Below are 26982 nucleotides of genomic sequence, written 5' to 3' on the forward strand. Positions count from 1 at the left end.
TTCATGTTCCCCTGCCCCAGATGTTATAATTAGCTACATCTAGGGAGTTTCTTCCATTGGAGAATAATATTAGAACCAAAGTAGCAAGCTAGGGGCAGGGCTCACCCAGGCTGTCAGGTTCAAGAGCCTAGGTGAGCTCTGGAATAAGGGAAAATAATAAAAAAAAAAAAAAAGAGTAGAAATATAAAAAATAAATAGTAGGAGAGAAAGCTGTTCACAGATTGGGGGGGGGGGGAGACGGTGGGTAGGGAGAAAAGGTTCCAAAATTATTAACTTTTACTTCGTATATCTTAGGGTTGTTTCCTTTGCTACAATGACAATAAAGTTATTTGCCACTTTAAAAATAAACACAGAATGTTGTATTAAGTAAGTAAAGAACGCTCCATTTGACACAAAGCGCAGGCCTGAGAAGCCCCCATGGACTGAGCAAACTGCAGTCCTCTCTGGAGGACAAGGAACATCAAGATGGTTCTAGAACTTAAAGACCATCCCAAACCACAGTGAGGGCATTCAGTTTCAACCCTGGGCTGACTGTCCAGTTTTCCTCCTGACTGGGGAGCCCGAGACCTGTGTTTGTGCCACGCCTGTGTACTGACAGGTGGCCCTCCTCCCCAGCAGTTCTTGGGTTCTTCCGGTCAGAACACGTGTGAAAGAAGCTCTGAGCATGTGAAGAGGCACACTCTGTCACCTTACATCACATCACCCGTTCTCTTCTCATCCATGTCACACCTCCTCACACCTCACACCTCTACCACCACCCCTTGCCCTCCGCTGATGAGCTCACTTCTTATTTACTGAGAAAATAGAGAAAATGACCTCATCTTTGCACCTCGGAGCCTACCAACCTCATGGCCCTGCACTCCCTGTCCCCTGCCTTCCCTGCTGGGAAGGGACCAGCTTGCCTGCTCTTAGGCTAGTCCCCCCACCTGGGTCTGGGACTCCAGTCCCTCTCACCTAGTCCAAGACCTCCCTCCTGCTATTAGCCCCTCTCTCCTGCATCATGCGTACGTTTCTCTACTACACTGTTCCCACCTACTTCCGATTGTGTTATATTTCCTATCTGAAAACAAAATAAAGCCCTTCCTAGACCCCAAGCCACTTTCCAGCTACTGCCCCATGTCACTGGTCCCCTTTAGAACAAAACACTTGCCTCTAGGTAACTGCAGTCTCTACTTCTTTACCTTCCTTTCTTTTTTTTTTTTTTTTTTTCCATACTATCTTTTTTTTTTTTTTGCATCTTTCCGAAGCTGGAAATGGAGAGAGACAGACAGACTCCCTTATGCGCCCGACCGGGATCCACCCGGCACACCCACCAGGGGCGAAGCTCTGCCCACCAGGGGGCGATGCTCTGCCCCTCCGGGGCGTCGCTCTGCCGTGACTAGAGCCATTCTAGCTCCTGGGGCAGCGGCCAAGGAGCCATCCCCAGCGCCCGGGCCATCTTTGCTCCAATGGAGCCTCGGCTGCGGGAGGGGAAGAGAGAGACAGAGAGGAAGGAGAGGGGGAGGGGTGGAGAAGCAGATGGGCGCTTCTCCTGTGTGCCCTGGCCGGGAATCGAACCCGGGACCCCTGCACGCCAGGCCAACGCTCTACCACTGAGCCAACCAGCCAGGGCTCTTTCTTAAACTTACTCCAAAAAAGCTTTAATCCTGGTCACTCCATTGAAACTGCTCTAGTCAAGACTAAGAACAGAGCCTCATCCTGACAAACCCACTGGGCAACATTTGGTCCTCACCTCTGTCACCCCTCAGCAGCACCTGACCCAACTATCCACCTCTTTTTTCTTAAACATTTGGCGTCCAGTGCATAACATGCTGTTTTCCTCGTAAAGTTCAGATTGGTTCTTTTCAGTCAAATTCACTGACTCCTTGTCTCCCTGATTTGAATTGATGGAGGATCCCAAGAATCAACCTTTGGATATTCTGTCTGTCCATACCCACTCTTCGAAACTCAATTTGAGTTTGCACCAGAATTATCTGGAGGGCATGCTAAAACACACATCACATCACTGGACCCGCATCCCGAGCTTCTGATTCAGACGGTTTAGGAAGGAGTCTGACATTTGAATTTCTAACAAGTCCAGGTGCTGCTGCTGCTGCTGTTAGTCTGGGGACAGTCCTTTTAGAGCCATGGCCCTAAATGATCTCATTATTCACTTGGCCTCAAATACCACACTCCTGCTGGTGACACCTCCAGTTCTTCCTTTTGTGTGTGTGTGTGTGTGTGTGTGTGTGTGTGTGTGTGTGTGTGTGTGATAGAGAGCAAGAGAGAGAGACAGAGGACTAGATAAGGACAGACAGGCAGGAAGGGAGAGAGATGAGAAGCATCAACACTTGGGTGCATCTCCTTAGTTTTTCATTGATTGCTTTATCATATGTGCCTTGATGGGGGGGGGGAGGCTACAGCAAAGCAAGTGACCCCTTGCTCAAACCAGTGACCTTGGGCTCAAGCCAGTGACCTTGGGCTTCAAGCCAGTGACCTTTGGGGTCAAGCCAGCGACCATGGGGTCAAGCCAGTGATCCCACACTCAAGCCAGTGACCTCAGGGTTTTGAACCTGGGTCCTCTACATCCCAGTCCAACACTCCATCCACTGCACCACCACCTGGTCAGGCAATGTGACACTTCCAATTCTACCTCCCCCCCTTAACTCTGGACTTGCAGGACACAAGGCCTTCCTCACATCTCCCTGTGTACATCAAATGGGATTCCCAGACCTAACTTTTGGTCTTAATATGACCAAATAATAGCACCCCCACCCAGTCTTGCCAATGGCAATACTGAGGAGGCAGCCTTGGTCCCACCTGTTCCCGCATATCCTATATGCAATCCATCACAAATCCACAAATCCTATTGCCTATACCTGCAAAATATACCCCTAACCTGAATTCTTCTCACCACTTCCTCCATGATGATCCCAGTCAAAGCCATCACCTCCCCTGGGTCCCTGCAGGTAGCCTCCTCCCTGATCTCTCTAGTTACACTCTTGGCCCTCTGTCATATGTCCTCCACAGAGCAGCCATTTGACAGATGCAGTCATATTTCAAAGATGCAAACCATGTATCATTGCCCTGCTCAGAATCCTCAAGCTGCTGCCCAGTACGAGCTGGCTTTTGCTCACCTCTCTGACCTTAGCTCCTACACCTTTCATTCCCACCCTCTCGCTTCAGTCACTCCGACTGTCGAGATTTTCCTCACACCCATCAAGCTTAGAGGCTTTGCACTTGCTGTTCCATCTACCCAGAATGCTCTTCCCCAGGTTGTGGTATGGCTTTTTCCATCACTTCAGGCAGGTCTCTAATTACCACCTTCCTGAGGCCTTTTCTAAGCACTTGATCTAAAAAGCACTTCCTTGTCACCTGCAATCTGTTATCTTCCTCTATTTTTTCCGTAACCTTTATCACTAACTGAACCTTAGTATACAGTTATTTATCTACTGGTTAAGTGGCCAAGTCTCCACTAGAATGCAAAGTCCGTGAGGGCAAAGACTGTCCCCTCCCCACCAAGGGAGGACAAGCAGAGAAAAGGCTGACCTGTTTCTAGGTCTCAGGTGGTAGCAACTGGGCCCAATCTAAATCAGATCACCCATCCTGGGAGTCACCTCCTCCCTCCACCAGTGGCGCAGAGAAAGAATCGGGATAATAATGGCTGGTGAGAAAAAGATGCAAAAAGGAAATCAGGACAAGTCTCGGAAAGGAAGGGACTCACTAGCCAATGCTTCTCTAGAAAAGAGTTTTGGAGAGCGTGCCCGTGGTCTTGTGTAAGGGAAGCTCCTCAGTCAAAAAGAGCCGGCTAAGACAGCTGGGGACAAAACCAATGTGTGAGTGTGTGTGCACACACATGCAAACCCTTACCACAAACGTATGCACACACCTGCTCCAGCACAAGCAGCACTAAGAGCTGCCATGGACTCAACGCTTAGCAGTGTCAGGCATGGACTTGGCATTTTCTAGATATGGTTTCTATTTTGATCCTTACAGTAACTCTGTGAGGAGGTTATTATTTTGTTTATTTGACAGACAAGAAAACTGACATGAAAAAAAGAAAATCAACTAGCCCACCCTGCTGGTAAACAGTGGGTCTGGAATTCAAACCCAGGTCTTAATTACCACTCATGCAGAGCCCTATACTTGGGCACATACCACACTCACCCCCACGCCCACATTCGCACGCCCAGAGCCACAGCCGTGCACTCTCATGTACCGCACACACACCACTCCACAGCCCTAACGCATGTCGTCATGGCGATCCTCCTTCTAACCTCACCTAGCTGCCATTCTCCGTGTTTGAAGCTTATTTTGGCCACAAATTCCAGGGGCTCCAGGTTTCGCCTTCTCTTTCCCTCAGCCACGACCATCAGCCCAGAGAACCAAACAGAATGCTTTCCTGTGTGGTTCCCTCTGCGGCAGAGTCTCAGCATGTCACCTCCCACATGCTCGAAGCCCATGAGCCACGCAGCTTGTCAAAGTGTGGAGGAACTCAAAGCGTCTACGGCCCCAGGTGCCTCGTGGAGGAGCAGACCTGCTCAGGTAAACAGCAAAGTTGAGGGATGTGGGTGTGTCAAGTGCAGCTGACAACACCAGAGAACTTAGACCTGGACACATCAATTAATTCGCCACTGGCCTTTGAACAGCAGGAGAATATAGTATATTTAGAAACACAGAGAAAACCTGTGACCAAAGGAAGCCTCCAAAGATCTTTGTGCCCTTCCCCTGATTTTAGACAAAACTATTCAAGGCAGATCCAATGCTGACTGCTCAGGAGGTTTAACGCCTCCCCTTCAGTTCCTCCGTAGGTATCAATTACAGTCCTCACACAGTCACGCACTGACTCTTGCCTCTGTGGATACAGGGACAACTGCCCACCGTCACCCTCCTTGTGCACATTCCAGACCCCGACAGGAAGCACACTGCCTCAGACTGCTGCTCTCCAGGCCGGATGAGCTCCAGGCTCAGGTTTTCACCCTGAAGTGCTGACTTTCTGTCCAAAGCGGCCCCCACACAGCACTGCTGGACACACATCAGAGCTGGGGAAATGGACCAACCACTGCTGGCCTCAGTTTCCCCTTAATAATGCTGTGAGAGCACACCAGGGCAAAGTGGGTCAAGCAGAGGGTTTGAGGTCAAAGAGGTCTAGGTTCAATATTTATTCTACCACTTAACTTCTCTGGGTCTTAGCTCTCTAATCTGAAGGCTACGGCTGCCATGAGGATGAAACGCAATAAGCACAGTGCTTACATTTGTGAGGCACTGCATACATTTTGAGAATATAATCAACCAACAGATCCTTTCACCAGGAAAATGCATAGACACACAATTTGCACGTAATTTTAGGGGGTCCACAGACTCACTAAAGCTTATCCATGGACTCCAAGTTGAGATCGTTGGGATATAACAGGTCTCTCCTAGCCAAGCACAATAACTGTTAGCTATGATATTAATGATATACAGCTAGTGCTCGACTTATGACCATGATTGGATCCGACAGGCCGGCTATATGTACAGTACTGTGAAATGATGTTTTAAAAATCTTTAAGTCATATTTTATCATAATTTTCTTTGTTCATTTTATGCCATTTGTATCATCTCTACACCATTTTGTTTCTTATTTTTACATTCATCAGGTTTAAGTAAAACACTGCATTATCAGTACAACTGATTTAATATTTGCAAAGACAATTTCCTCTTGGTAGACATCTTGGGAGGGGTTTGATGAAAAATATCCAAGACACAAAACACAAATTGCTGTACTGAGTCTGGGATAACAGTTGAAATGGTGCACACGGAGATGGTAGTGCTGCCGGAAGCTAGTCCGCCCTGTTGTACGCCCAGCTGGGCAATGCTTGTGCTGCCAGACGCGGAGCAGTCATGGCTAGCGATTGTGGTCGTAAAATCGAATGGTTGTAAGTTGCATACATCGTAAGTAGATCAATATTTGTAGCACTATTAATAATCTTTTACATGTTTGTTTATCTTCCAACTACACTTTCATTTGCTAGGGGATAGGAAGCATAACGTGAGCCGGCCTGTAATTCACATTTCCTACACGGTGCCTTCCAGGTACCGAGCCACCAGGCCTTTGCCTGGTTTGGCTCCATGAGAAGGCTGTGTCTAAAATCCTATGGGATTCAGAGGAGCCAAGTGTCCTCACTGGAAGTCCCTCTTCTGCCTGTATTTGACGCCTGCTGCCAATACACCAGAGCTCAAGCCAGGGATGGAACAGCTGCTCTCCTTTTCCCTGGGCCTGGACAACCTCAGCCATTCCATCTATCAAGCATCCTGAGCGTGTCCAACTTCCTCCCTGTTGACTCAGCTCCGCAGACAGCTTGCAGTCCCAACCACCACAGCAGGAGAGGCATAAAGTCCGAAGAAAAGGCAACTCACAGTTCTCCTTTCCTGATGCCCCACTCTTTTGTGAGAAGTTCCCAGCACAGCAAAGCACCAGGTATGAGGGAGGCCTTCAGTAAATGTCACACACAGATTGATGGGTGAGTGTGTGGGTGGGTGGGTAGATGGATGGACGGACGGACGGACGGACGGACGGATGGATGGATGGATGGATGGATGGATAGGTGGGTGGGTAGACAGGTAGGTAGGTGGGTGGGTGGACTGATAGACAGATGAACAGACGAATGGATGAACAGGAGCTGAAACTTAACTGGAGATCTGAAGATCAAGATACCTCAAAACTAACACTTCATAAGATGTGGATATTAAATTTTATTCTGCAACTAACAAGCTGCTTAATCCTGAATAAATCATTTTCACCCTGGGCAACACTTTCATTGCCTTTAAAGGAGAAAATGAGGCTAAAAAGGTGATTAGGTTTGTAAGACACCCAAGCTTCACACACTTTAAGTGTCAGGCCAGAGAGGGTCCTGGGTGGTCGCTTACAGATTCCCATGTGATACAGCCGGCTGGCTGCAGCAGCTGCCACCACCACAAAGACCCCGTACAGACTACGCCCAGCTACTCAAGTAGCCCACTTGCATTCTCTAAAAGTCCTTCACTTCCTGTCACTCCACCCACTGTCATCTCATGCTCTGAGGCCTCCCTGATGCCACTGAGACAGGGGCTATCACAGGACACACATGGCCCCCATGCACACGCAACCCAGCAGTCGGGGAACAGATGCTGCACAAAGGGAATTTGGATCCATGGGAGTCGAGAGTCAACAGATAAATTCTTCTCTCCTCCCCCTAACTGCATGGGCTGTTTGAGGATGTGGTGACTACATATGACCTCTATAAACTTTTCCCAAGAGACTGAGCAGCCTCCTTACCAGGAAACTGCCCTGGTTAGTAATGAATTCTCTCAGGTTTTCTCCCTCCTTCTCTGCTTCAGTCCCCATTCCCTGACTCTGGCTTCTTAGACTTGTACTCCCGCTAAATTGTGAGCACAGAACCCAATTATCTCGTATTTACTGCGTGCTCACTGTTTGTCTGAGACTGTGTATCACCTAGGCTAACTACAACTACAATAAAAACAATTATCTTTTATTGAGCATTTTCTACAAGCCAGGCAATGGCTTAAGTGTATTACATCATGATATCCTTTTAACAACCCTACAAAATGTATACTATTATCTCCATTTTACAACAAATGAGGAAAGTGAAGCATATATAAGTTAAGTAACTTGTACAAGGTTACAGTTACCACATGGGGGAAATAAAGTACTTAAGACATTCCTGTGCCTGACCAGGCAGTGGCACAGTGGATAGAGCATCAGACTGGGATGCAGAGGACCCAGGTTCGAGACCCCAAGGTCACCAGTTTGAGCGTGGGCTCATCTGGTTTGAGCAAAAAGCTCACCAGCTTGGATCCAAGGTCACTGGCTTGAGCAAGGGGTTACTTGGTCTGCTGAAGGCCCAGTCAAAGCACATATGAGAAAGCAATCAATGAACAACTAAGGTGTTGCAATGTAAAACTGATGATTGATGCTTCTCATCTCTCTCCGTTCCTGTCTGTCTGTCCCTATCTATCCCTCTCTCTGTCTCTGTAAAAAAAAAAAAAAAAGACATTCCTGTAAGGTAAGTGGATGGATGGATGGATCTCTGCTATCTCCTTTGACAGATGAGAAATAGACTCAGAGAGGTCAAGTAACTTGACAAAAGTTACACAGCTGCTAAGTGGCAAAGCTGCAATCTGAAGTTCTGGAATACAAAGCTTATTGTGCTTTCTCCACAGATTCTTTTAACCCTGACATATTAACCTGTTAAGTCTCTGCTAAAAGAGAATCTTCTGGTGCTAACTCCAGTTAGATCTCAGCGTAAAGGCCAAAGTCCTTCTCCTCACCCCCTGTTTTAGTCTTCCTACCTGCCCAGTTCCAAGGTGTCAAATTCTGTCCACTATCTCTCTGAACTTTTCTAAAAATATTCAAATTCTGTTACCTGAGCTGTAACCATGCTCCCAGATTTTTCCTGCCTCCCCTCAACTGAAGGAGAATGGTGGTCTCCATTTCCTTTAACTTAAAGCATGGCTACATGACTTCCTTTGGCCAATGAAACTTGAGCAAAAGTGACACATATCACTCTGATCAGTAGCTTTAAGAGTCGGTGGATGTTTCATCTTCCTTTTTCCTTTGTCACAACAATAGCCACCTACTGATAAAGATTGTGCTGCGTCTAGAGAGAGAGAAATGTGAAGGAGTGAGGTAGCCAGTCCATGATATGGACAAGTGGCATGAGCAAGAAATAAACTCTAGATGTAGTGAATCAGTGGTTTTCAACCGCCAATCCACGGACCAGTGCTGGTCCACCAGAAATTTCATGCTGGTCCGCGCAAGAGTTAACCACCTGATGCTGTATGAAGATGGGTCTATGATTTCTAGGGGACTGGCAACAGCTCTGAATCACTAAGATCTGATGATTGTTTATTGCCACAACACCTAGCCTTCTTGTCAATATATAAATTGCTACAAGAATTGGGGGGCTACCATAGTGATACAACAACAACAAAGAAACTAAAAATATCTGGCATTGGCTTACGGCAGTACAGAAGAAAACTGTATTATCAGATGCAGAAAATATGTGTGTTCACATTATACAGTGATGAAATACTTGGTAAAGCTGTCATCTGAAATAAACTGGAAGAGAAAAATGGACCTGATAAGCTTTAAAGACAGTTACACATGTCCTGATGTCTTACTCGCTGACTTGCATTCCCCCAAAATTCATATGTTAAAGTACTAACCTCTAGTACCTCAACATGGGGCCATATTTAAGTTAAAGATCTTTACAAAGCTAACAAGTTAATATAAGGTCTTTAGGGTGAACCTTAATCCAATATGACTAGAGTCCTTAAAGACAGAAAATTTAGACAGAAATGCAGGTAAAGAGAAAATAATATAAAAAGACAAATCAAGGCAAGGGGCATGGGACAGATTATTCTTCCAAAGTCCTCAGAATGAAAGAACCCTGCCAATACCTCGATTTTACACTTCTGGCCTCCAGACCTGTGAGACAATACATTTCTGTTGGCTTAGTCCCTCAGTCTGTGTTAGTTTGTTATAGCAGCTCAAGCAAACTAATACAAGGAAAAAAAAAAAGAACTGCCCACCTTGTAGATGAAAATAAAAGGGAATAGAGCCTAGAAATTCTAGAACTTGTAGGGTTGAAAGAGATAACGTTTTCCTATCTCCAAACAATAAAAAAGAAAATTGAGAAATACTTTGAGCAGGCCAGTCAAAACTCAGCCTTGAGGCAAGGACCAAATGAAGGGTTTGGACACTCTACCCCTTGTAAAAACATTTCAACAAATTAAAGCCATGCCAGTGTGTCCTCTCAGAAAAAAATAGCTCAGTCTCTGGCTCGTCCATGAAAACCTGATAGGTTCCAGGCAATCAAAATTAACTGTAGGGTGGCTCTTGGTGCATTAGGCTTACTGGAATTGGAATTAAATCGATGAGAAAATGACTTAGCATTATCCTTGTTTTATAGGCAAAGAACAACACTATCTTAGATAAGAGAGACTGCAACTGTTCAGAAAACAGAACAACACTTGGGCCATCCACCTTTTCTGGGGAAGTAGTGGGTTCACAGAGCTTCTCAGCACCCAAAGAAGATAATAGAAGAGAAGGGACTCCTGAGAAAGTGAAACCAGGAGCCATGGAAACAACAGACAGGAAATCTACATCCAGGGAACAAATGAACACATCCAATCCCAAGGACTCTTGGAACAGCTCCCCATGAAATCTCCAATTGTTATAATTGTGTAGCTTCCATCCTTCCCCTTTCCAACAATATTTCTGTTATTCTAGCCCCACATAATATTTTATGTTGGGTATAAGAGAAGCAGATAATTTGCCTTTTTAGTTCATGGGTATCTGAAAGAAGAGGGGACCAAAGAATCTCTGACGTAAAGACCCAGCCCCCGATTCTGGCCTTTCAGTCTACGGCCATGATTGGACATGATTTTTCTATGGTCTCCAGAGACAGAGGCAGTGGTGTGAATACATTCCATGAGCTGAGAGGACACTGAACAATATATTTGTGATGAGAAAGGAGGGCTATAATAAACGGTATTAACACTTGCAAATATTTGCTGCCTTTCCCTGGGGAAAGCCACTTCCTTACTTGGTCATGGAAGTTGCTTTGGACAAAGGTGACATGTAGACACTTTCCAGGCCAGCTTGTGCTTGCTGTGCTCTTGTTTCCCCCTGTCATAACAGCCAGCATTGGCTTATGGCCGTGCAGAAGGAAACTGTATTATTAGATGCAGAAAATACGTTTGTTCACATGAAGGATGCTCTGTCAGCCTGTTGCATGAGCCCCAGGTGTGCCGTGATGAACAGGTAGAGAGCAGCCAGCTCTTGTCGTTCTTAACCACAGGGAAATCCAGCCACGCTGAGTGACACAACCAGACATTTCCTTCTCCTCAAAGGGTCCAAGCCAATACTCCTTCGACCTCATAAACATCTGACTCATCATTCTTCTCATACCAGTGGGGCTGAGTTCCAGAGTCTCAGGTTCTAGAATCTGGTACACCAAGGCTATCCATGGGGCAGAGGAACCCAATTTCAAAACTCATAAAACCTGTTTCCAGGAAATAAAGTTCATAGCTTATCTTGATATGCTTGCAGGTTTGACACTATTACATATCACACAAGACTACATAATTGATTTCATGGACCACCATGTTTCTCTACTTGGGGAGAGAGGACCGGGTCACATCAGGACACAGAGTAGAGGACTTTAGAATAGGCAGGAAACCTCCCCACCAAAGTGGAACTTTAACCAGGACTCTTTCAGATATTTATCAAAAAGGATACTAACTGTCCCCTAGACCAGATTGTTAACCCTGACTACCAATTAGAGTCATCAGTGGAGTTATTTACAGGACTACCAAAGTCTAATGTGGGCCCCACAATAGATGAAATTAGTCCCAATCTCTTAAAGGTGGGTCCTCAACAATCACAATGTTTTAAAGTTTCCTAAGTGATTCTGATATGAAACCAGGGCCAGGACCACTACACTAGGTAGGAAGTCCCTTGAGAGCAGGGACCATGACTGCCACCTTCACAGCTCTGTCTCTAGCACCAAATATTGTGCCTAGAACATAGATGATTCTCCAGGGAGAAAAAAATTTTTTAAAAAGTCAAATAAATAAAAGAACACTGATAAATGAATCTTGACCCTGAATTGGTCATTCTATCTCATTGTTTGCTTATTTCTATGTTATCCTTACAACTTCATCTTTTAAAATTACAATAAGTTTTTCTCTAGAACTGCATTGTCTAATAGAGTGGCCATCAGTCACATGCAGCTACTTAAATTTAAATTTAAAATACTTAAAATTTCCATGGCCAGTTATCTCAGTGGTAGAGTGTAGGCTTGGCATGCAGATGTCCTGGGTTCAATTCCCAGTCTGGGTACACAGGGGAAGCAACTGTCTACATCTCTACCCCTTCACCCTCCCCCTTCTCTATCTCTCTCTTCTCCTCTCACAGCCATGGCTCAACTGGCTCGAGTGCATCAGCCCTGGGTGCTGAGTATGGCTCCGTGGAGCCTCCACCTCAGGCACTAAAAGTAGCTTAGTTGCGAGCATCAGCCCCAGATGAGGGATGCTAGGTGGATTCTGGTCAGGGTGCATGCGGGAGTCTGTCTCTCTATCTCCACTCTTTTCACTTGGAAAAAAAGGGGAAAAAATGATAATACTTAAAATTAAATAAAATTTAGAATTCAGTTTCTCAAGTGCTCAACAGTTACATGTAGCTGGTGGCTACAGTACTGGACAGAGTCGATAAGAGCATTTCCATGATCACAGAATGTTCTACTGGACAGTACCATTCAGAAATAACCAATTCCATTTTTAAGACCTGCAAGTGACCTTGGTGGTTTAATTCAACCCTCTCCCTTTATAGATAGTAATGAAATCTAATGGTAATGAACATAAGGACATAAATGTGGGTTAAAAAAAAACAGCAGCAAAGATAAGAAAGGGAGACCTCAGAGCTCAGCAGTAATAAGTAAAAACAACATACAAACAAACATCTGCAGAATCTTGGTCCACCATAAGTTTATTACGAATTAATTCTGTGATGGGGCTGCAGTAACAGAAACGTGAACTTGAACAAGGAAGAGATGCTGTGCTGCGTCCAGATCAGATCAGACTGCAAGCACCATGTTCAGCTAGCAAACATGGCTAGGGATACAGACAAATGACCAGGTATTTGAAGAGAAAATAATGTCATATATCTGAACCAAGCCAAGTTTCCATCAATAGGCAAATGGATGAACACAGTGTGGTGTTACGCAGCAGTGCAAACTAATGAACTAGATCCATATGTCCTCAGAAGAATAATGGTGAGTGAAATGCTAAGGTTTAGAAAGATCCATACTGTATGCTGCCATTTATATTTTTTCTAAACTACACAAAGCCACAGCTAACATGCACTGAATGTTGACTGTATTCCAACAATACACTGGGAATATTTTATATGAATTAACTCACTTAACCCAGAGAACAATCCTATGAGGCAGATTATGGAGATAATCACACATAGGAAAAATAGGAGCCTGACCTGTGGTGGCGCAGTGGATAAAGCATCGACCTGGAAATGCTGAGGTCGCCAGTTCGAAACCCTGGGCTTGCCTGGTCAAGGCACATATGGGAGTTGATGCTTCCACCTCCTCCCCCCTATCTCTCTCCTCTCTCTCTGTCTCTCTCTCTCACTCTCTCTCCCCTTCTCTCTCCTCTCTAAAATGAATAAATAAAATAAAAATTAAAAAAAAAAAAGCTCGTTGATTTAATAAATATACATATATATAAAAAAAGAAAAAAGAAAAATAGGAGACCTGACCAAGATTACACAGCTCATAAGAGTCGAGCTAGAATCTGACTCTAGGCAGTCCGGCCCCAAAGGCTACACGTTTAGCCACTACACATACGCCCTCTCTCTCTCTCGTATATCTTCTATATGCACACATGTACATATAGTGCATGTGGTGACATATATGTGTACACACATTCCCATGAACTGATATTCATGGACTATGTTAGTGATGGCCTACAGGGAGGCTGAGAGAGGAAAGGAACTGTTGGGGAGGATGAACACAGGGACCCCAACTTATTCTGCAATTTGTTTTAAGGTTCTAAGCAAATATGACAAAATGTCAACCTCAGTTGATTCTAGGGAACAGCTACAGCATCGTTGCTTCTATAATCCTCTGTGCTCGTCTGTATCTGCCTTTTGTCGTGCAAAGTAATTTCTTGTCGAGCTGAAATATTCTATGACTTTAAAGACCTGAGGCCCAGAGAGGTAATATAGCCTGAAATCAGCAGTGAAAGAGCCAAGCAAGAGCCTGCGTCCCCAGGCACGTGGCTCCGTGCCTGCTCCGCAACCCCACGCTGGCAGGCGGTTTGTGTGCCTGGTTTGTTAACAGACTGGAAGCACCAGGACTGAGCCAGCCTAGCTCATCCCTAACATCTTGGCTCCACTTCATGCACTGGCTGCATCCATGAAAAGTTGTATTTAAATAAAATATTTGCATATCAAATCATATTATTCCACTTATTTACATTATAATTTTGGAGATGTGTTCCCACAGAAAAGAATTCACTCCCAATATGTTAAAATAAATCCCAATTAAGAATCACAGCATTCATCAAAGAGCACTGCAGTCAATGTAGCTGTAATTCATCCACAATGCTCTCTGAGGAAAACCCTGGTCAAATGGCCACACAGACTCCATTTCCAATAGATATATTCTCAAGTGTAGCCCCATGTGTTAATTCTGATTTCCTGGCATGCTCCCTTTAGGCAGCCAAACAGATTACCAGGTATTCATCCACAGGTATTCAACAGGCCCCTCCAAGTGACAGAGTCATAAAATTCTATTAAATGGAATTCACCAGCTGACAAGACACCATCTGTCCTGGTTGATTTAAAATACCTGCCAAAAGATATTTTGCCAGATGTCCTTTGGTTTCTCTTAAGAGAAGCTACATCTTTATCACATTACATGTATTTATTCATTCCCACTCTCCTGAATTAGCGAGAAACATCCAGGAGGTGGAGGGAGCAAAGACAGGCTCTGCCAGTAGAGGTGCGTGAGTTCAAATCCTGTGTCTGCCACTACAGACAATGGGAATTACTGAAACTCGTGGGTCTCTAATTTCCTCATCTGCATAATGGATATGAAAATGGTACATATATAGGAGTGTCAGTGGAAAAATTAAAAGGCAAATTTTAGGAGTTGAGATAGTCCATTTAAAAAAAAATCCAGTTCAGACAACAGTTATCTATTCTGATTAGGAATTAAGTGCAATTGGTAATTGCAAGTATATACTCCTTAAAAAGAGAGAGAGAGAGAGAGAGAGAGAGAGAAATATTTTCCTGAATTTATATACATAAATTGTTTAGAGTTATGTAAACTAACTTCACACTTATTTATTTGCTTAATGTCTGTTTCCCCTTAAGAGCCAGACTTCATCTGATTTGCTTACCTCTATACTACTGATGCTTGAAAAAGTACCTAGCACTTAGTAGTTACCCACTCAATATTTATTTTGAAGAAAATTGAATGCTTTCTGGCCTGACCTGTGGTGGCGCAGTGGATAAAGCATCAACCTGGAAATTCTGAGGTCGCTGGTTCAAAACCCTAGACCTGCCTGGTCAAGGCACATATGGGAGTTGATGCTTCCTGCTCCTCCGCCTTTCTCTCTCTCTCTCTCTCCTCTCTAAAATGAATAGATAAATAAAAGTATCCTTTCTGAATACTCTTAATAATAATATTAACATTTAAATTTCTATTGCTTATAATAAATTTATAGTATATAAGTTAACCCTTAAAAATATCTTGTATCGCCTGACCTGTGGTGGCACAGTGGATAAAAGCGTCGATCTGGAATGCTGAGGTCGCCGGTTCGGAACCCTGGGCTTGCCCGGTCAAGGCACATATGGGAGTTGATGCTTTCTGCTCCTCCCCCACTTTTCTCTCTCTCTCCCTCCCTCTCTCTCTCTCTCTCTCTCTCCTCTAAAATGAATAAATAAAGAAATAAATAATTAAAAAATATCTTGTATCATGTCTGACCAATAGTGGCACAGTGGATAAAGCAATGACACGGAATGCTGAGGTTGCCAGTTCAGAGCCCCGAAGTCGCTGGCTCTGAGCATGAGCTTGTCAACATGGAGTTGAAGGCTTGAGTGGGGGGATCGTCCACACAATCCCAAAGCTCACCAGCTTGAGCCTAAAGGTTGCTAGCATGAAAAGGCCAAGGTCGCTGGCTTGAGCAAGGGACATTGGCTTGGCCCCAGTCAAGGTACATAGGAGAAGAAATCAATGCACAACTAAAGTGAAAGCAACTACCAGTTGATGCTTCTCATGCTCTCTCTCCCTTCTTGTCTCTCTCTCAAAAAAAAAAAAAAAAAAAAAAATCTTGTACCATGGACATTACTTTATTGCTTAATGTCTGAAGAGGAAACAAATTCCAAGAGGTAAAGTGACCCAAGATCAGTTTGCTAGATGGAACTGGCTCATACACCTAGTAGTTTCTGGAAGAATTCTTACCTTTTCAGTCTTTGCTGTCTCTCCCCACCTCTGCTTTCCTTACTGTACTATATATTTGATGGGAGAAGGAGAAGAACTGAGAAAACAGATTTCGTGCAGAGTTCAGAAGTGATCAAATTTGGGAAATAAGTACAGAGTTTATTTGCTCTATGATATACTTAGTCACATAACCATGTAATGATTTTTCAAAATATGCCAGCACAGGTGTTAATTTGCCCCAGGGAGGGACTTGAAAGCACTCCGTTCTGGCAGCTTGCTTGAGTTTTATTTTGGCAAAAGCAAAAATACTTATATTTGGGAGATGCTGGTATATGAATTGAATCACTCTACTAATTGATTAAATGCAAAGTTATACTAAATCACTCGACTCAAAGTGAGGTTGACTCATAAATGCTCCCAGAGGTAATTAGCGATGAAGCACATCCAATCAACAGAAAAAACAATTCAGACTTGGGCAATAGTGGGTGGCAAGAAATCTGGAAGATCAGCATTACACAAGCCCTTTGGGTAGCTCCATATTACTCAAATTTTCTAAGCATTAAAGAGCTATAGTTCAAGCTTCAAGCACCATTTTGTGAAAATGATTACACATGGGCAATGCCCTCATGTAACAGAAACCACATATTTAATTCCTGTTCATCTTTCAAGGCCAGGTTCAGGTACCTACCCATCCCCAAAGAACCTTCCCCACGTTATCCAGTGAGAAGAAATTTCTCTCTTCAACCTACTATGAACTTTAGCCATAGCCCTCTGCAAGCCAATTCTATTCTCCTCCACATTAGAGTGTCCGAGGGCATGTAGCATCTGCCCTCCTAGGTTGGAACCTCACTGAGATCAAAATCTTTGCCTCATCCACCTGTGTCTTCCATAAGACGTAGCATAAAAGCCTAGAGTGCAAACAGGTGCTAAGTCTCGATCTTTTCCTGGAAGTAGTCCCACATTAGCCTCTGTTCTAGCTTGTCACATATAACAAGTCACTTGAAAGATACTATCTATTTATTTTCTTTAGAAACTCTTAAAATAGAACTCCTGAAAGGTAGCACTTTCCTGGAAGAAAAAAAGAAAAAGAGAAAGCAACACAAAGAATTTGCACTCATGCATATTCTAATTCATTTTTATAAATGGAACACTAATGGACAGACACAGCCTCCCAACTACTTAACAGGAAGGCATTGTCAGCCAGGAAAATTACGGTTCCAAACCCTCAGATCTTCTGAGTCCCAGTCAAGGCAAAGCAGAAGTATTCTAAAATAATTTTGAAACCCCTAATGCTGGTATTTGGGGTTTTTTTAGCTTAGACAAGATGGATGCCAGTCTTAAACACAGCCATTCATTCTCCTTGCTCCCACCCCCAATCCTTTATAAGACATAATTTACTTGAGGCAAAAACAGAATAAAAGTCTTACTTAATTTTGTGAACAAGGACGGCAATAACAAAAACAACCTTCAAAAGCTGGCTAGCCCCAAAATAAATTCTATCAGACTTCAGAGTTGGAATTATAGGAGTGTTGCCAGTTAAAGAAACTTTCTACTTAAATTTATCAATATTATTAATATGCTACCATTGAAATAAAAGTTTTTCATTCCTTTAATATTTATCAACTCAGAGCTAGACTTAGGATGGTGAAATATAAGAAGTAAAAATAAATGAAATAAATAAATGAAGAAAATATTAATAAATTTATTTTTTTAAGATTTTATTTATTGACTTTTTTTTAGCAAGGAGAGAGGGAGAGAGAAGGTAGGGAGGAGTAGGAAGCATCACCTCACAGTTGCTTCTCATATGAGCCTTGACCAGGCAAGCCCAGGGATTTGAACTAGCGACATCAGCATTCCAGGATGACGTTCCATCCACTATGCCACCACAGGACAGGCTAATAACTTCATTTTTTACACTTTACACTTTTCAAAGTGCTTTCTTATTCATTGTCATTTAATTTTTGTAATCAGTCTATATGTGTTTCTCATTTCCGGATGAAAAAGCTGATGTGTGAAGACACTGAGATATATCCATAGGCAACCCTAAGTACTCCCTCAAGGTATTTTCATTTACCCATCGATAAAAGGGAGCAATAACAGTACTTATTTTACATAGTTATAGTGAGGATGAAATAAATCAATACATGTAAATGCCTGAGCCCTAAACTTCTGAACACTCTAATCTTCTGCTTTTCCCACAATTCCAATCTATCTCTGCAGGTTAAAATCTGACATTGCTAACACACAAGACAATTGATACACATTGAAGAATAAGGCCAAAGCTATACCCTATTACTTAAAAAAATGTATGGACTCACATTCAATGAGTTAGGGTTGGGGTTAGTACTGTTGTAGTACTTTATATGTATTAATTTTATTTCACCCTCACTATAACCATATATAGTAGGCACTATTACTTCCTCATTACATCAGTGAGTAAATGGAGGTAAAAAGCTTAAGTATCTTGCTGGTAGTTATCATGTATTAACATTGAAAGATAGGATTCTGTGGCCTGCCCATATTAACTGAGCAGTGGTAAAACAGTAAAATCTATGAGCCTCTGTAGACCTGCATTGTCTAATATGGTAATCCCTAGCCACATATGTCAATTGAGCACTTGAAATATGACTAGCATGGCTGAAGAAATAAATTTAAATTTGAATTAATTTGAATTTAAATTTAAAATGAATATTCAATGAAACAGCAGATTTCAAGACACTGAATATCAGTCAATGAAGGAGAGTAATCTCTGAGAGATGGAATATAAAGAGATGAGCCTTACAATTACACAAGCTTACTGCTCTGATAGAGTTCTCAGGCTGTGGCATAGGGAGAAGGAACTCAGGCAGAGCCTAGCAGTCCCCCTGAGTCAAGGTGAGGAATCTGAGATACCAAGGTACCAAATCTGGGGACACCAAGGTACCAAGATTTCACAGAGGACATAACAGTACAGAGAAAAAAATATGGATCTCTCCCACAATCAGTACTCAGTGGAGTACTGACCAGTGTATGCATGTGAGAACAAAGAACCAACACCCAAATTTAACAGTGTCAAACATACATATTCAAGACTGAGAATAGTACCTATTCCTACCAGTTAAACTAGAAAATCTCATGATCCGTGAGGATTGGGAAGAGTACAGAAGGATGAAAATCAAATGGCTCTAGTCTAGCTATTAGCACAAGCACTGCTCTGGGGTCATCTAAGAAATCTTAAAAGTAGGACCCAACAAGATCAAATTGTTTCCCAGTAACTTAACTATGTGCTAAAACAAAACCCAATAGTATTTAAAAGAATACAAAAGTATTCAGCACCAAACAAGGTAAAATTCACAATGTCTGATATTCAATAAAAAATTATCAAGCATGAAAAAATAAATAAAGCAGTATGGGGAGAAAATTAATCAGAATTGACCCAGCACTGAAACAAATATTAGAATTTTCTCTAAGGACATTAAAAGTTACTTTAACTATTACATCTATTCAAAGAGTTACAAGGAGACATGGAAATTTCTTTAAGTGTCAAAATTGAATTTACAGAGAAAAAACAATAATGTATGAGATTTTTAAAAATCACTGAGTGATATCAACAGCACATAATACAGAAGTTGAGTAATCTTGAAGACATAGCAATAGAAGCTATCAAAAATGATACACAGAAAAGAGAGTAATAATTTTTGAAGTGAAACAAGTATTATTGAACTATAGAAGCAACCTAACTATAAGCAGCCTCAGATATATGTAATTGAAGTATCTAAAGAAGAGGGCTAGGAACAGAAAAAATATTTGAAGATATAATGTCTAATTTGTTTGGTAAATCTGATGAAGCTCAATAGATCCCACACACAAGAAATATGAAGAAAATCACACCAAGGTACATTATAATCAAATTGCTCAAAGTCAGTAATAAAGAGAAAGTTGTAAAAGTAGGGGGTAAGTTGCATTACCTACAGAGAACAAAGATGGGATGACAACAAATTTCTCTTCAGAAACAATGCAAGTGAGAAGATACTAGATCAACCTCTTTAAAGTACTGGGGAAAAAACTGCCAACACAGTATTCTATACCCAGCAAAAATACCTTTCAAAAAAATGGAAAAAACACCCACTTTTTTTAGACATACAAAATGTGAAAGAACTCATCACCAGCAGAGTTGCACTCTAAGACATGTTAAAGGAACTCCTGCAGGAAGGTTACAAATAATACCAGACGAAAATGTGAATCCACATAAGGGACGGAAGAAGACAGAAAATGGTAACTACGTGAGTAAATTATGTGATTGATTTTCTTATTAGCTATAGCTGTTCAAATTATAATTGACTTATTAGATAAAAATAACAATGTATGTAGTATGGGGTTTATAACATAAGTAAAAATAAAATGTATGATAACACTAGAACAATGATTAGGAGGAAAGAACTAAATTATTGAAATGTGCTTATAATATACATAAAGTTGTATACTATCACTTGAAGGTAGATAGTGATAAAGGTATATATTGTAAGTCCTAAAGCAACCACTAAAATAATGAAACAAAAGGTTATAGGTAATAAGCTAACAAAGGAAATAAAATGGAATCATGACAAAAAAAAAACTTCAATTATCCAAAAGAAGCCAGAAAGTAGAAAAATGGAGCAAAAAATAGAACAGGTAGAAAAAAATAGCAAAAATATATATTTAAATATAATCATGTCTATAATCACATTAAGTGTAAATGGTCTAAATATCTTGATGAAAATACAGAGATTGTCATATTGGTGAAAGAAAGAAAGAAAGAGAGAGAGAGAGAAAGAGAGAGAGAGAGAGAGAGAGGGAGGGAGGGAAGGAAGGAAGGAAGGAAGGAAGGAAGGAAGGAAGGAAGGAAGGAAGGAAGGAAGGAAGGAAGGAAAGAGAAAAGAAAACTAAAGGCAAGACCCAACTATTGCCTATAAGAAAAGCAATGTATATGCTACAACATGCATAGATCTCAAAATAACTAAGATTGGTAAAAGAAATCAGGTCCAAAAAAAGGTACATATCATATGATTTTGTTTATATAATATTCTAGAGAATGCAAGCTACTCTAGAGTGACAGAGCACATTACTAGTTGCCAGGGAATAATGGCGGAGAGGTGCAAAAGGGAGAGATTATTAAAGAAAAAAAGAGAAAGTCTTTGGAGTGATAAATTTGTTCATAATATCGACTGTGGTGGCAGCTTCATGGGTGTATTTATATATCAAAATTATCAAATCAAACACTTCAAATATGCACAGTACAAGTCAATATATCTCAATAATGCTGTTCAATCTTTAAAATCTGATTATTAAGCATGTATGGAATAACCTAGCAAATCTACTTTTTCAAGTTTAAATTATGAAATCAAAATACAATTCAATTATTTTAGATAAAAATTTTGCTTTCAAATTAACATATATTGATATTTTAAGTATAAAATATAAACTAGGTGTTAAAGAGTTTGTTAAAAACTGTAAAATACCTATTAATTTTTTATGACCAGATGTTGGAATGACCATTTTTTCATATATGGAGTTAAATAAAATGCATACTTAATTTAATTTCACCTGTTTCATTTTACTTACTTAACGTGGTTACTACAAAAATTAAAATTACAGGTACAACTCAGATACTTCTATTGGTCAGTGCTGCGCAGCAAAGCAAGACTTACTTGGCATGCACCGGAAACATCACAGTGTTCCCATTCCTGCCCTGCAGTGGGTAGCCATCCAGTGGGACACACCATTATCCCCCAATAGGAAAATGTCCACATCTTTTTTTTTTTTTGTATTTTTCTGAAGCTGGAAACGGGGAGAGACAGTCAGACAGACTCCCGCATGCGCCCCACCGGGATCCACCCGGCACGCCCACCAGGGGCGACGCTCTGCCCACCAGGGGGCGATGCTCTGCCCCTCCGGGGGGGTCGCTCTGCCTCTACCAGAGCCACTCTAGCGCCTGGGGCAGAAGCCAAGGAGCCATTCCCAGCGCCCAGGCCATCTTTGCTCCAATGGAGCCTTGGCTGCGGAAGGGGAAGAGAGAGACAGAGAGGAAGGAGGGGGTGGGGTGGAGAAGCAAATGGGCGCTTCTCCTATGTGCCCTGGCCGGGAATCGAACCCGGATCCCCCGCACGCCAGGCCGACACTCTACCGCTGAGCCAACCAGCCAGGGCCAAATGTCCACATCTTAAACCCAAGAGGCTGTAAATATGTTACCTTACATAAGAGGAGAAAAGCTTTGCTGATGCAATTAAGTTGTAAATCCTGAGATAGAAAGATTACCCTGGATTAACTGAGTGGACCCAATACAATCACCAGGGTCCTTCTAAGGAAAGAAAAGGAGGCAAAAGAGTCCATGCCAGAGAAGACAACCTCTGACCGTGGAAGCAGAGGCTGGACAGCCACAGCCAGGAGCCCAGGAACGTGGCAGCCCCAGGAAGCTGGAAAAAGCATAAACTGATTGATTATCCATGAAGGCTCTAGAGGGGATGCACTTAGCCAGCACCTGGATGTGCGCCCTGAGAGCCCATTCTAAACTCCTGACCTCCAGAACTATAAGATAATAAAATGCTTCGTTGTAAGCCACTCATTCGTGATCACTCGTTACAGCAACAACAGGAAGCTAATAGAGACTTTGGTCCCTGGAAGTGGGGTGCAGCTGTAACAAAGAACTGAGACTATAGCAGTGGCTTTGGGGAGCAATAAGAGACTGACAAAGCTTGAGGTCTGGGATAGAAAAAGCCTATGTTGCCTTGAACACACTGTTAGTAGAAATCTGGATGATAAGTGAGGACTCAGAATGAAGAGCATAGTTTAAAAAGGAAAGCCTTTATTATCTTAGGGAACACTCACAACATGGTGAACAGGCTATCAGAAATAATACCACTTGTGAGGGCTAAAAAGGAAACAGGGAACATAGTATTGGAATTGGAAACAGTAAGACATGGGATCCTTGTTCCATAGTGGCAGAAAACTTAGCCAAAATATGTTCCATATTTCTACGGGAAGCAAAACTCATAAAGGATGAATTTGGACATTTGACTGAGGACATTTCCAATGAAAGTGTTGAAGGTACAGTCTGGTTTCGCCCTGCTGCTATAATGAATTGAGACTTCTGAAGATGATGGCCTATAACAGACATGGATATTGGGGGACCAGAAGGTAGACTTTGTGATAAGCAAAATAATGAATCCCCAAAGACACCCATGGTCTCACTGCCAGAACCTGTGAATAAGTTTCCTTCCATGACAAAAAGGGGCTCTGCCAATGTGATTCAATTACATATCTTGAGTTGGAGCGGTTATCCTGGTTTATCCAAGTGGGTACAATGTAATCACAACGGTCCTTATAGGAGAAATCCCTCCGCCGTCAAAGTCCCATAATGAAGTTCCTCTTCCCACCAAAGAAGCTGAGAACCCCTCCCTGTGGGTAGAGCCTGGTAGATGCTGCAATGGCAGTTTCCAAACTATAGAACAAAGAAACCAGAGAGCACAATTCTAGGCCAGGAAGTCCACAGTTGTGCAATAAATAACTGAGTGAATGAAGAGTGAGTATAGTAGGCAAAATATCCTTCTATAGGGCACATCAGACAGAAGAAATGTTTTTCTTCACTTTGTAGTTAACTAGATTACAGAAAGAAAAAATTGTAATTCAACTCAAAATGTTTATTAATCACTACTAGGTGCCATGCGCAATCATGGCCCTGGAGATGTGGGCGTCTAGATAGGCACGACTTCCGCCTCGTAGTGATTTCCACAGCAAGGCAGCAATAACTGAGCAGATCTTGCCCAAAGCAAAGAGAAAAGTAATCCAGTCTGTATTCTCTTAACCATGCCCAGTTTACATACTTCAGTTCCTTAGTAAGATTAAGTGGAAATTAATATAGCTGTAGTCTTGTTATGTATCATTACAGAATAATTATTGATTTGCTCTATATATATATCATTAACAAGGCTTAAGCTATCCTCATAGTAAATAGGTAAATCTCAACCCATAATATTGGTTCAGTCACCGTAAAACAATCCACTTGTTATCTTCATTAAAGGCTGAGCGAGAAGTAAGCCCAGCCAGGCGTTTTTGCAGAGGAGTATCCAGGCTGCCTGACGACCACACCAGATTGGGTCACTCCCCTGCTTCAGCCTCCACAAAGGCCCCCACTGCTCTGAGAGTACAGCAGAAAACCACTAAGTTGGTCTACAAGCGGGGGCACATTTATAACAGTTAATAACAAGTACATTGCTTCCCGCCTGTCAGAATGGACACTGGCCATAAATCATCAGCACACCCAAACCTGTGGATATCAGCTAAACACCAGTTCTGCCTACAGGGTCCAATGTAACCTGGTCCCTGCCTACCTCTCTGGCCACTCATTACTCTTCAGCCATGCTGCTCATCTTCCTGTTGTTTCTGCCTAACATACTATTTCCTTTCCCCAAAATGCTCTGAGACCCACCCCTTCCTGCACTGGGCTTTCTATTCATTTTTCAAGTCTCGACTGACATGGCTCATTTTCAGGGTAGCCTTTTTCTGGCCACTACCACCTCTCCACCCCAGTTAAATCAGATCCGACTGTACTATTCTTATTTGACAACCTATACATCCCCTTCATTGTAAGTACACCGACTGGAATTCAATAATTCCCTGGCTAATGACTGTTTTTCTCACTATATTTTAGAGCAGGGGCCGCACTTTTCTTATTTCCTCTTACCAGTCACCCTACTATTAGCATGTTGTCAGGTTCACAGTAGGAGTTCTATAATAACTAGCCAGCGCTTACTGAGGGTTTCCTGTGCACCAGGCACTGTCTTAACCACTTCACTGGCTTCACTCCTTGCAATAGCCCCATGAGGTGGCACAATTATTGTAGATGAGGACACAAGCAGAGTCAGGCTAAGTAATTGCCCAAAGTCTCAAAACCAATTAGTGGAAGGGCAGGAATTTGATCCCAGGCAGTCGGGTTCTGGAGCCCATGCATTTAAGAAGCACAAGATACTGCCGTCGAATGCTTATCTGAATAATTTCATGAACTGCAGTCAAACTTAGTGGGCAGAACCAACTGGGCTGTACCCCTAAAACACCCTCCGCTCTCATGATCTATCCGTCAGATGCGAGATACAGGACTAGGTGTCGCTGTAGGTAAATATGCAGATAACAAAGAAAAGTCCTGTAAAGAGAATACGGCTGGCCGACGGCTCCCAAGGACTTTGCAACTTCATTCCACTTTACATCTCCACCTAAATCCCCAGAGAAATATTTTACTGCAAATCAAATATCTCACCATGTCTTGTAGTTCCCCCCTCGTACTGTCAGACTACCCCCCGAAAATCTGAACATCCTCAGCATTACTGACCATTCCTGAGGACAACAGCACAAGAGACATAGCAGAGATGATCTTCCAACCAATACACTCGGGATGAACAGTCCCCGGGCAGACCTCCTCCCCAAGCTCTGCCCCATGCGAAGGAAGAAGTGCCTTTACCTTGAAATAAAAATGCCTTGCTGGCATTGTGCAGTCCGGACACCTGAGTGACGCCAAGGGTGGTGTTCACGAGGTCAAGCTCAGTGATGATATCCATCTGGAGGTTGGGGTCCACCCCAAAGCCCAGCACTGAAAAAGGAACAAAGAGTTGCCTGGGATTAAAATGCAGACTGCCGACAGTATTGTGGAACACAAGTAAGAGAAGCCAGGAGTGGTGGGGAATACAAGGAAGCTGGTGGTGAGTGTTTGGAGATGCTGTCTTGCTAGGTGGAAAAGGAAGGCAAAGCTGCTCCAGTACTCTACTGACATTACAGTCTCTCTGTCCCTTCCCCCACCCCCTCCCCCACTCATTACAGATTGATAATCCAAACCCGCAAGACCTTCAGAGTCACAACGTAGCACACATTAGAGAGGTAATAGAACACACGTTATGTAACACCCTCAGGCAACTCCAAACTGGTACCCCATACTCAAACACAGTATTTCTGGAGTAAGAGGTATGATGTGTTCCTCTAATTGGCTACACAACGACTATAAGTAGCCTCATATCAGTTGAGGTCTAGTTTTACCCCCAAGTGAGTTCAGTTCAGATAGGTTTTGCTGTCAGGTGAGCTAGGAAGGAACTTTGGGTTTTCGAGCCTCTTCAGATCTGGGGATTGTGGTGGCTACAGAACTGCGGCCCTGAGAATCCTGGTTTCAGAGACTGATACAGAAGTGAAATCTGATACCCAGTCACCAGGGACCTTGCCAAGCACCCTCGCAGGACACAACACCTGCAGTGAAGGGGCAGACAATGGAGAGAGCCTGGTGCTGGTGGAGAAGCGAGGCAGAGGGACTGGTCAAAAAAGATAATCCTTGTAACAACGGATGTCCATTTCCATCCGAGGGACTCCTGGACAACTTTAGTGCAGAGAAGCATGGCCCTGAGTCCCCTAATGCTCCAACTATGAAACGGCAAACCTCGAAGGTTGTCTCAGACCCGCCAGGGGGGTTCTGCAGAATGATACACTCATGGCTACAAAGTGACTTCCAATTATACACATTAATAAGGCCAGTGCTCTCTGTGAGGGACTGAGTTGAAGCCATTCATAAAGGCTGTGTCTATCCACACTTAGCATCTCAATAGTGTAGTTCTGCCTGCACAGTTGGGAATGTTTTAATCAGCAACAGCTGTCAACTTCCGTCTAATGGCAATGCAGTTGCTGAGGCAAGATCTGGAGAGCTTGAGCCCAATTTGTCCCAGAGAGACTGAGTGAATGTTCATCAAGACATCATGAGCTATTACAACCTCATCTGTCCTCCCTCCTTCAGCCCCTACCCCACAGATTTAAGGAGGAAATCTACCCCCTTTTTACTCTTCCTGTGATGAAATAGAGACTGCTGCAGCAATCTGGGCTTCTGTCAACAGAAGGTGGGTCAGGGAAGGCTCTTTGGAGCTGAACCCTGCCACTGCCTAGGCAGACCAAGGGTTAAATTAAAGGCACAGTGCCTATAACTGCCTTCTCAGTTTGTCTCAGGCTTCCCCTTGTC

At 42.9% G+C, this 26982-nt stretch overlaps 1 protein-coding gene across 2 annotated transcripts in view; it reads right to left on the reverse strand.

The window, feature by feature from the left end:
* Positions 1–26982, reverse strand: part of NELL1 (neural EGFL like 1) — an 845221-nt gene that overhangs the window by 810397 nt on the left and 7842 nt on the right. For both annotated transcript variants that reach the window (XM_066364424.1, XM_066364414.1), the window contains exon 2: positions 25453–25581. In XM_066364424.1, the coding sequence (XP_066220521.1) occupies positions 25453–25581 (129 nt within the window). The remainder of the gene's footprint in view (positions 1–25452; positions 25582–26982) is intronic.

Source organism: Saccopteryx leptura, chromosome 1 (genome assembly GCF_036850995.1).
Source record: "Saccopteryx leptura isolate mSacLep1 chromosome 1, mSacLep1_pri_phased_curated, whole genome shotgun sequence".
NCBI lineage: Eukaryota > Metazoa > Chordata > Mammalia > Chiroptera > Emballonuridae > Saccopteryx > Saccopteryx leptura.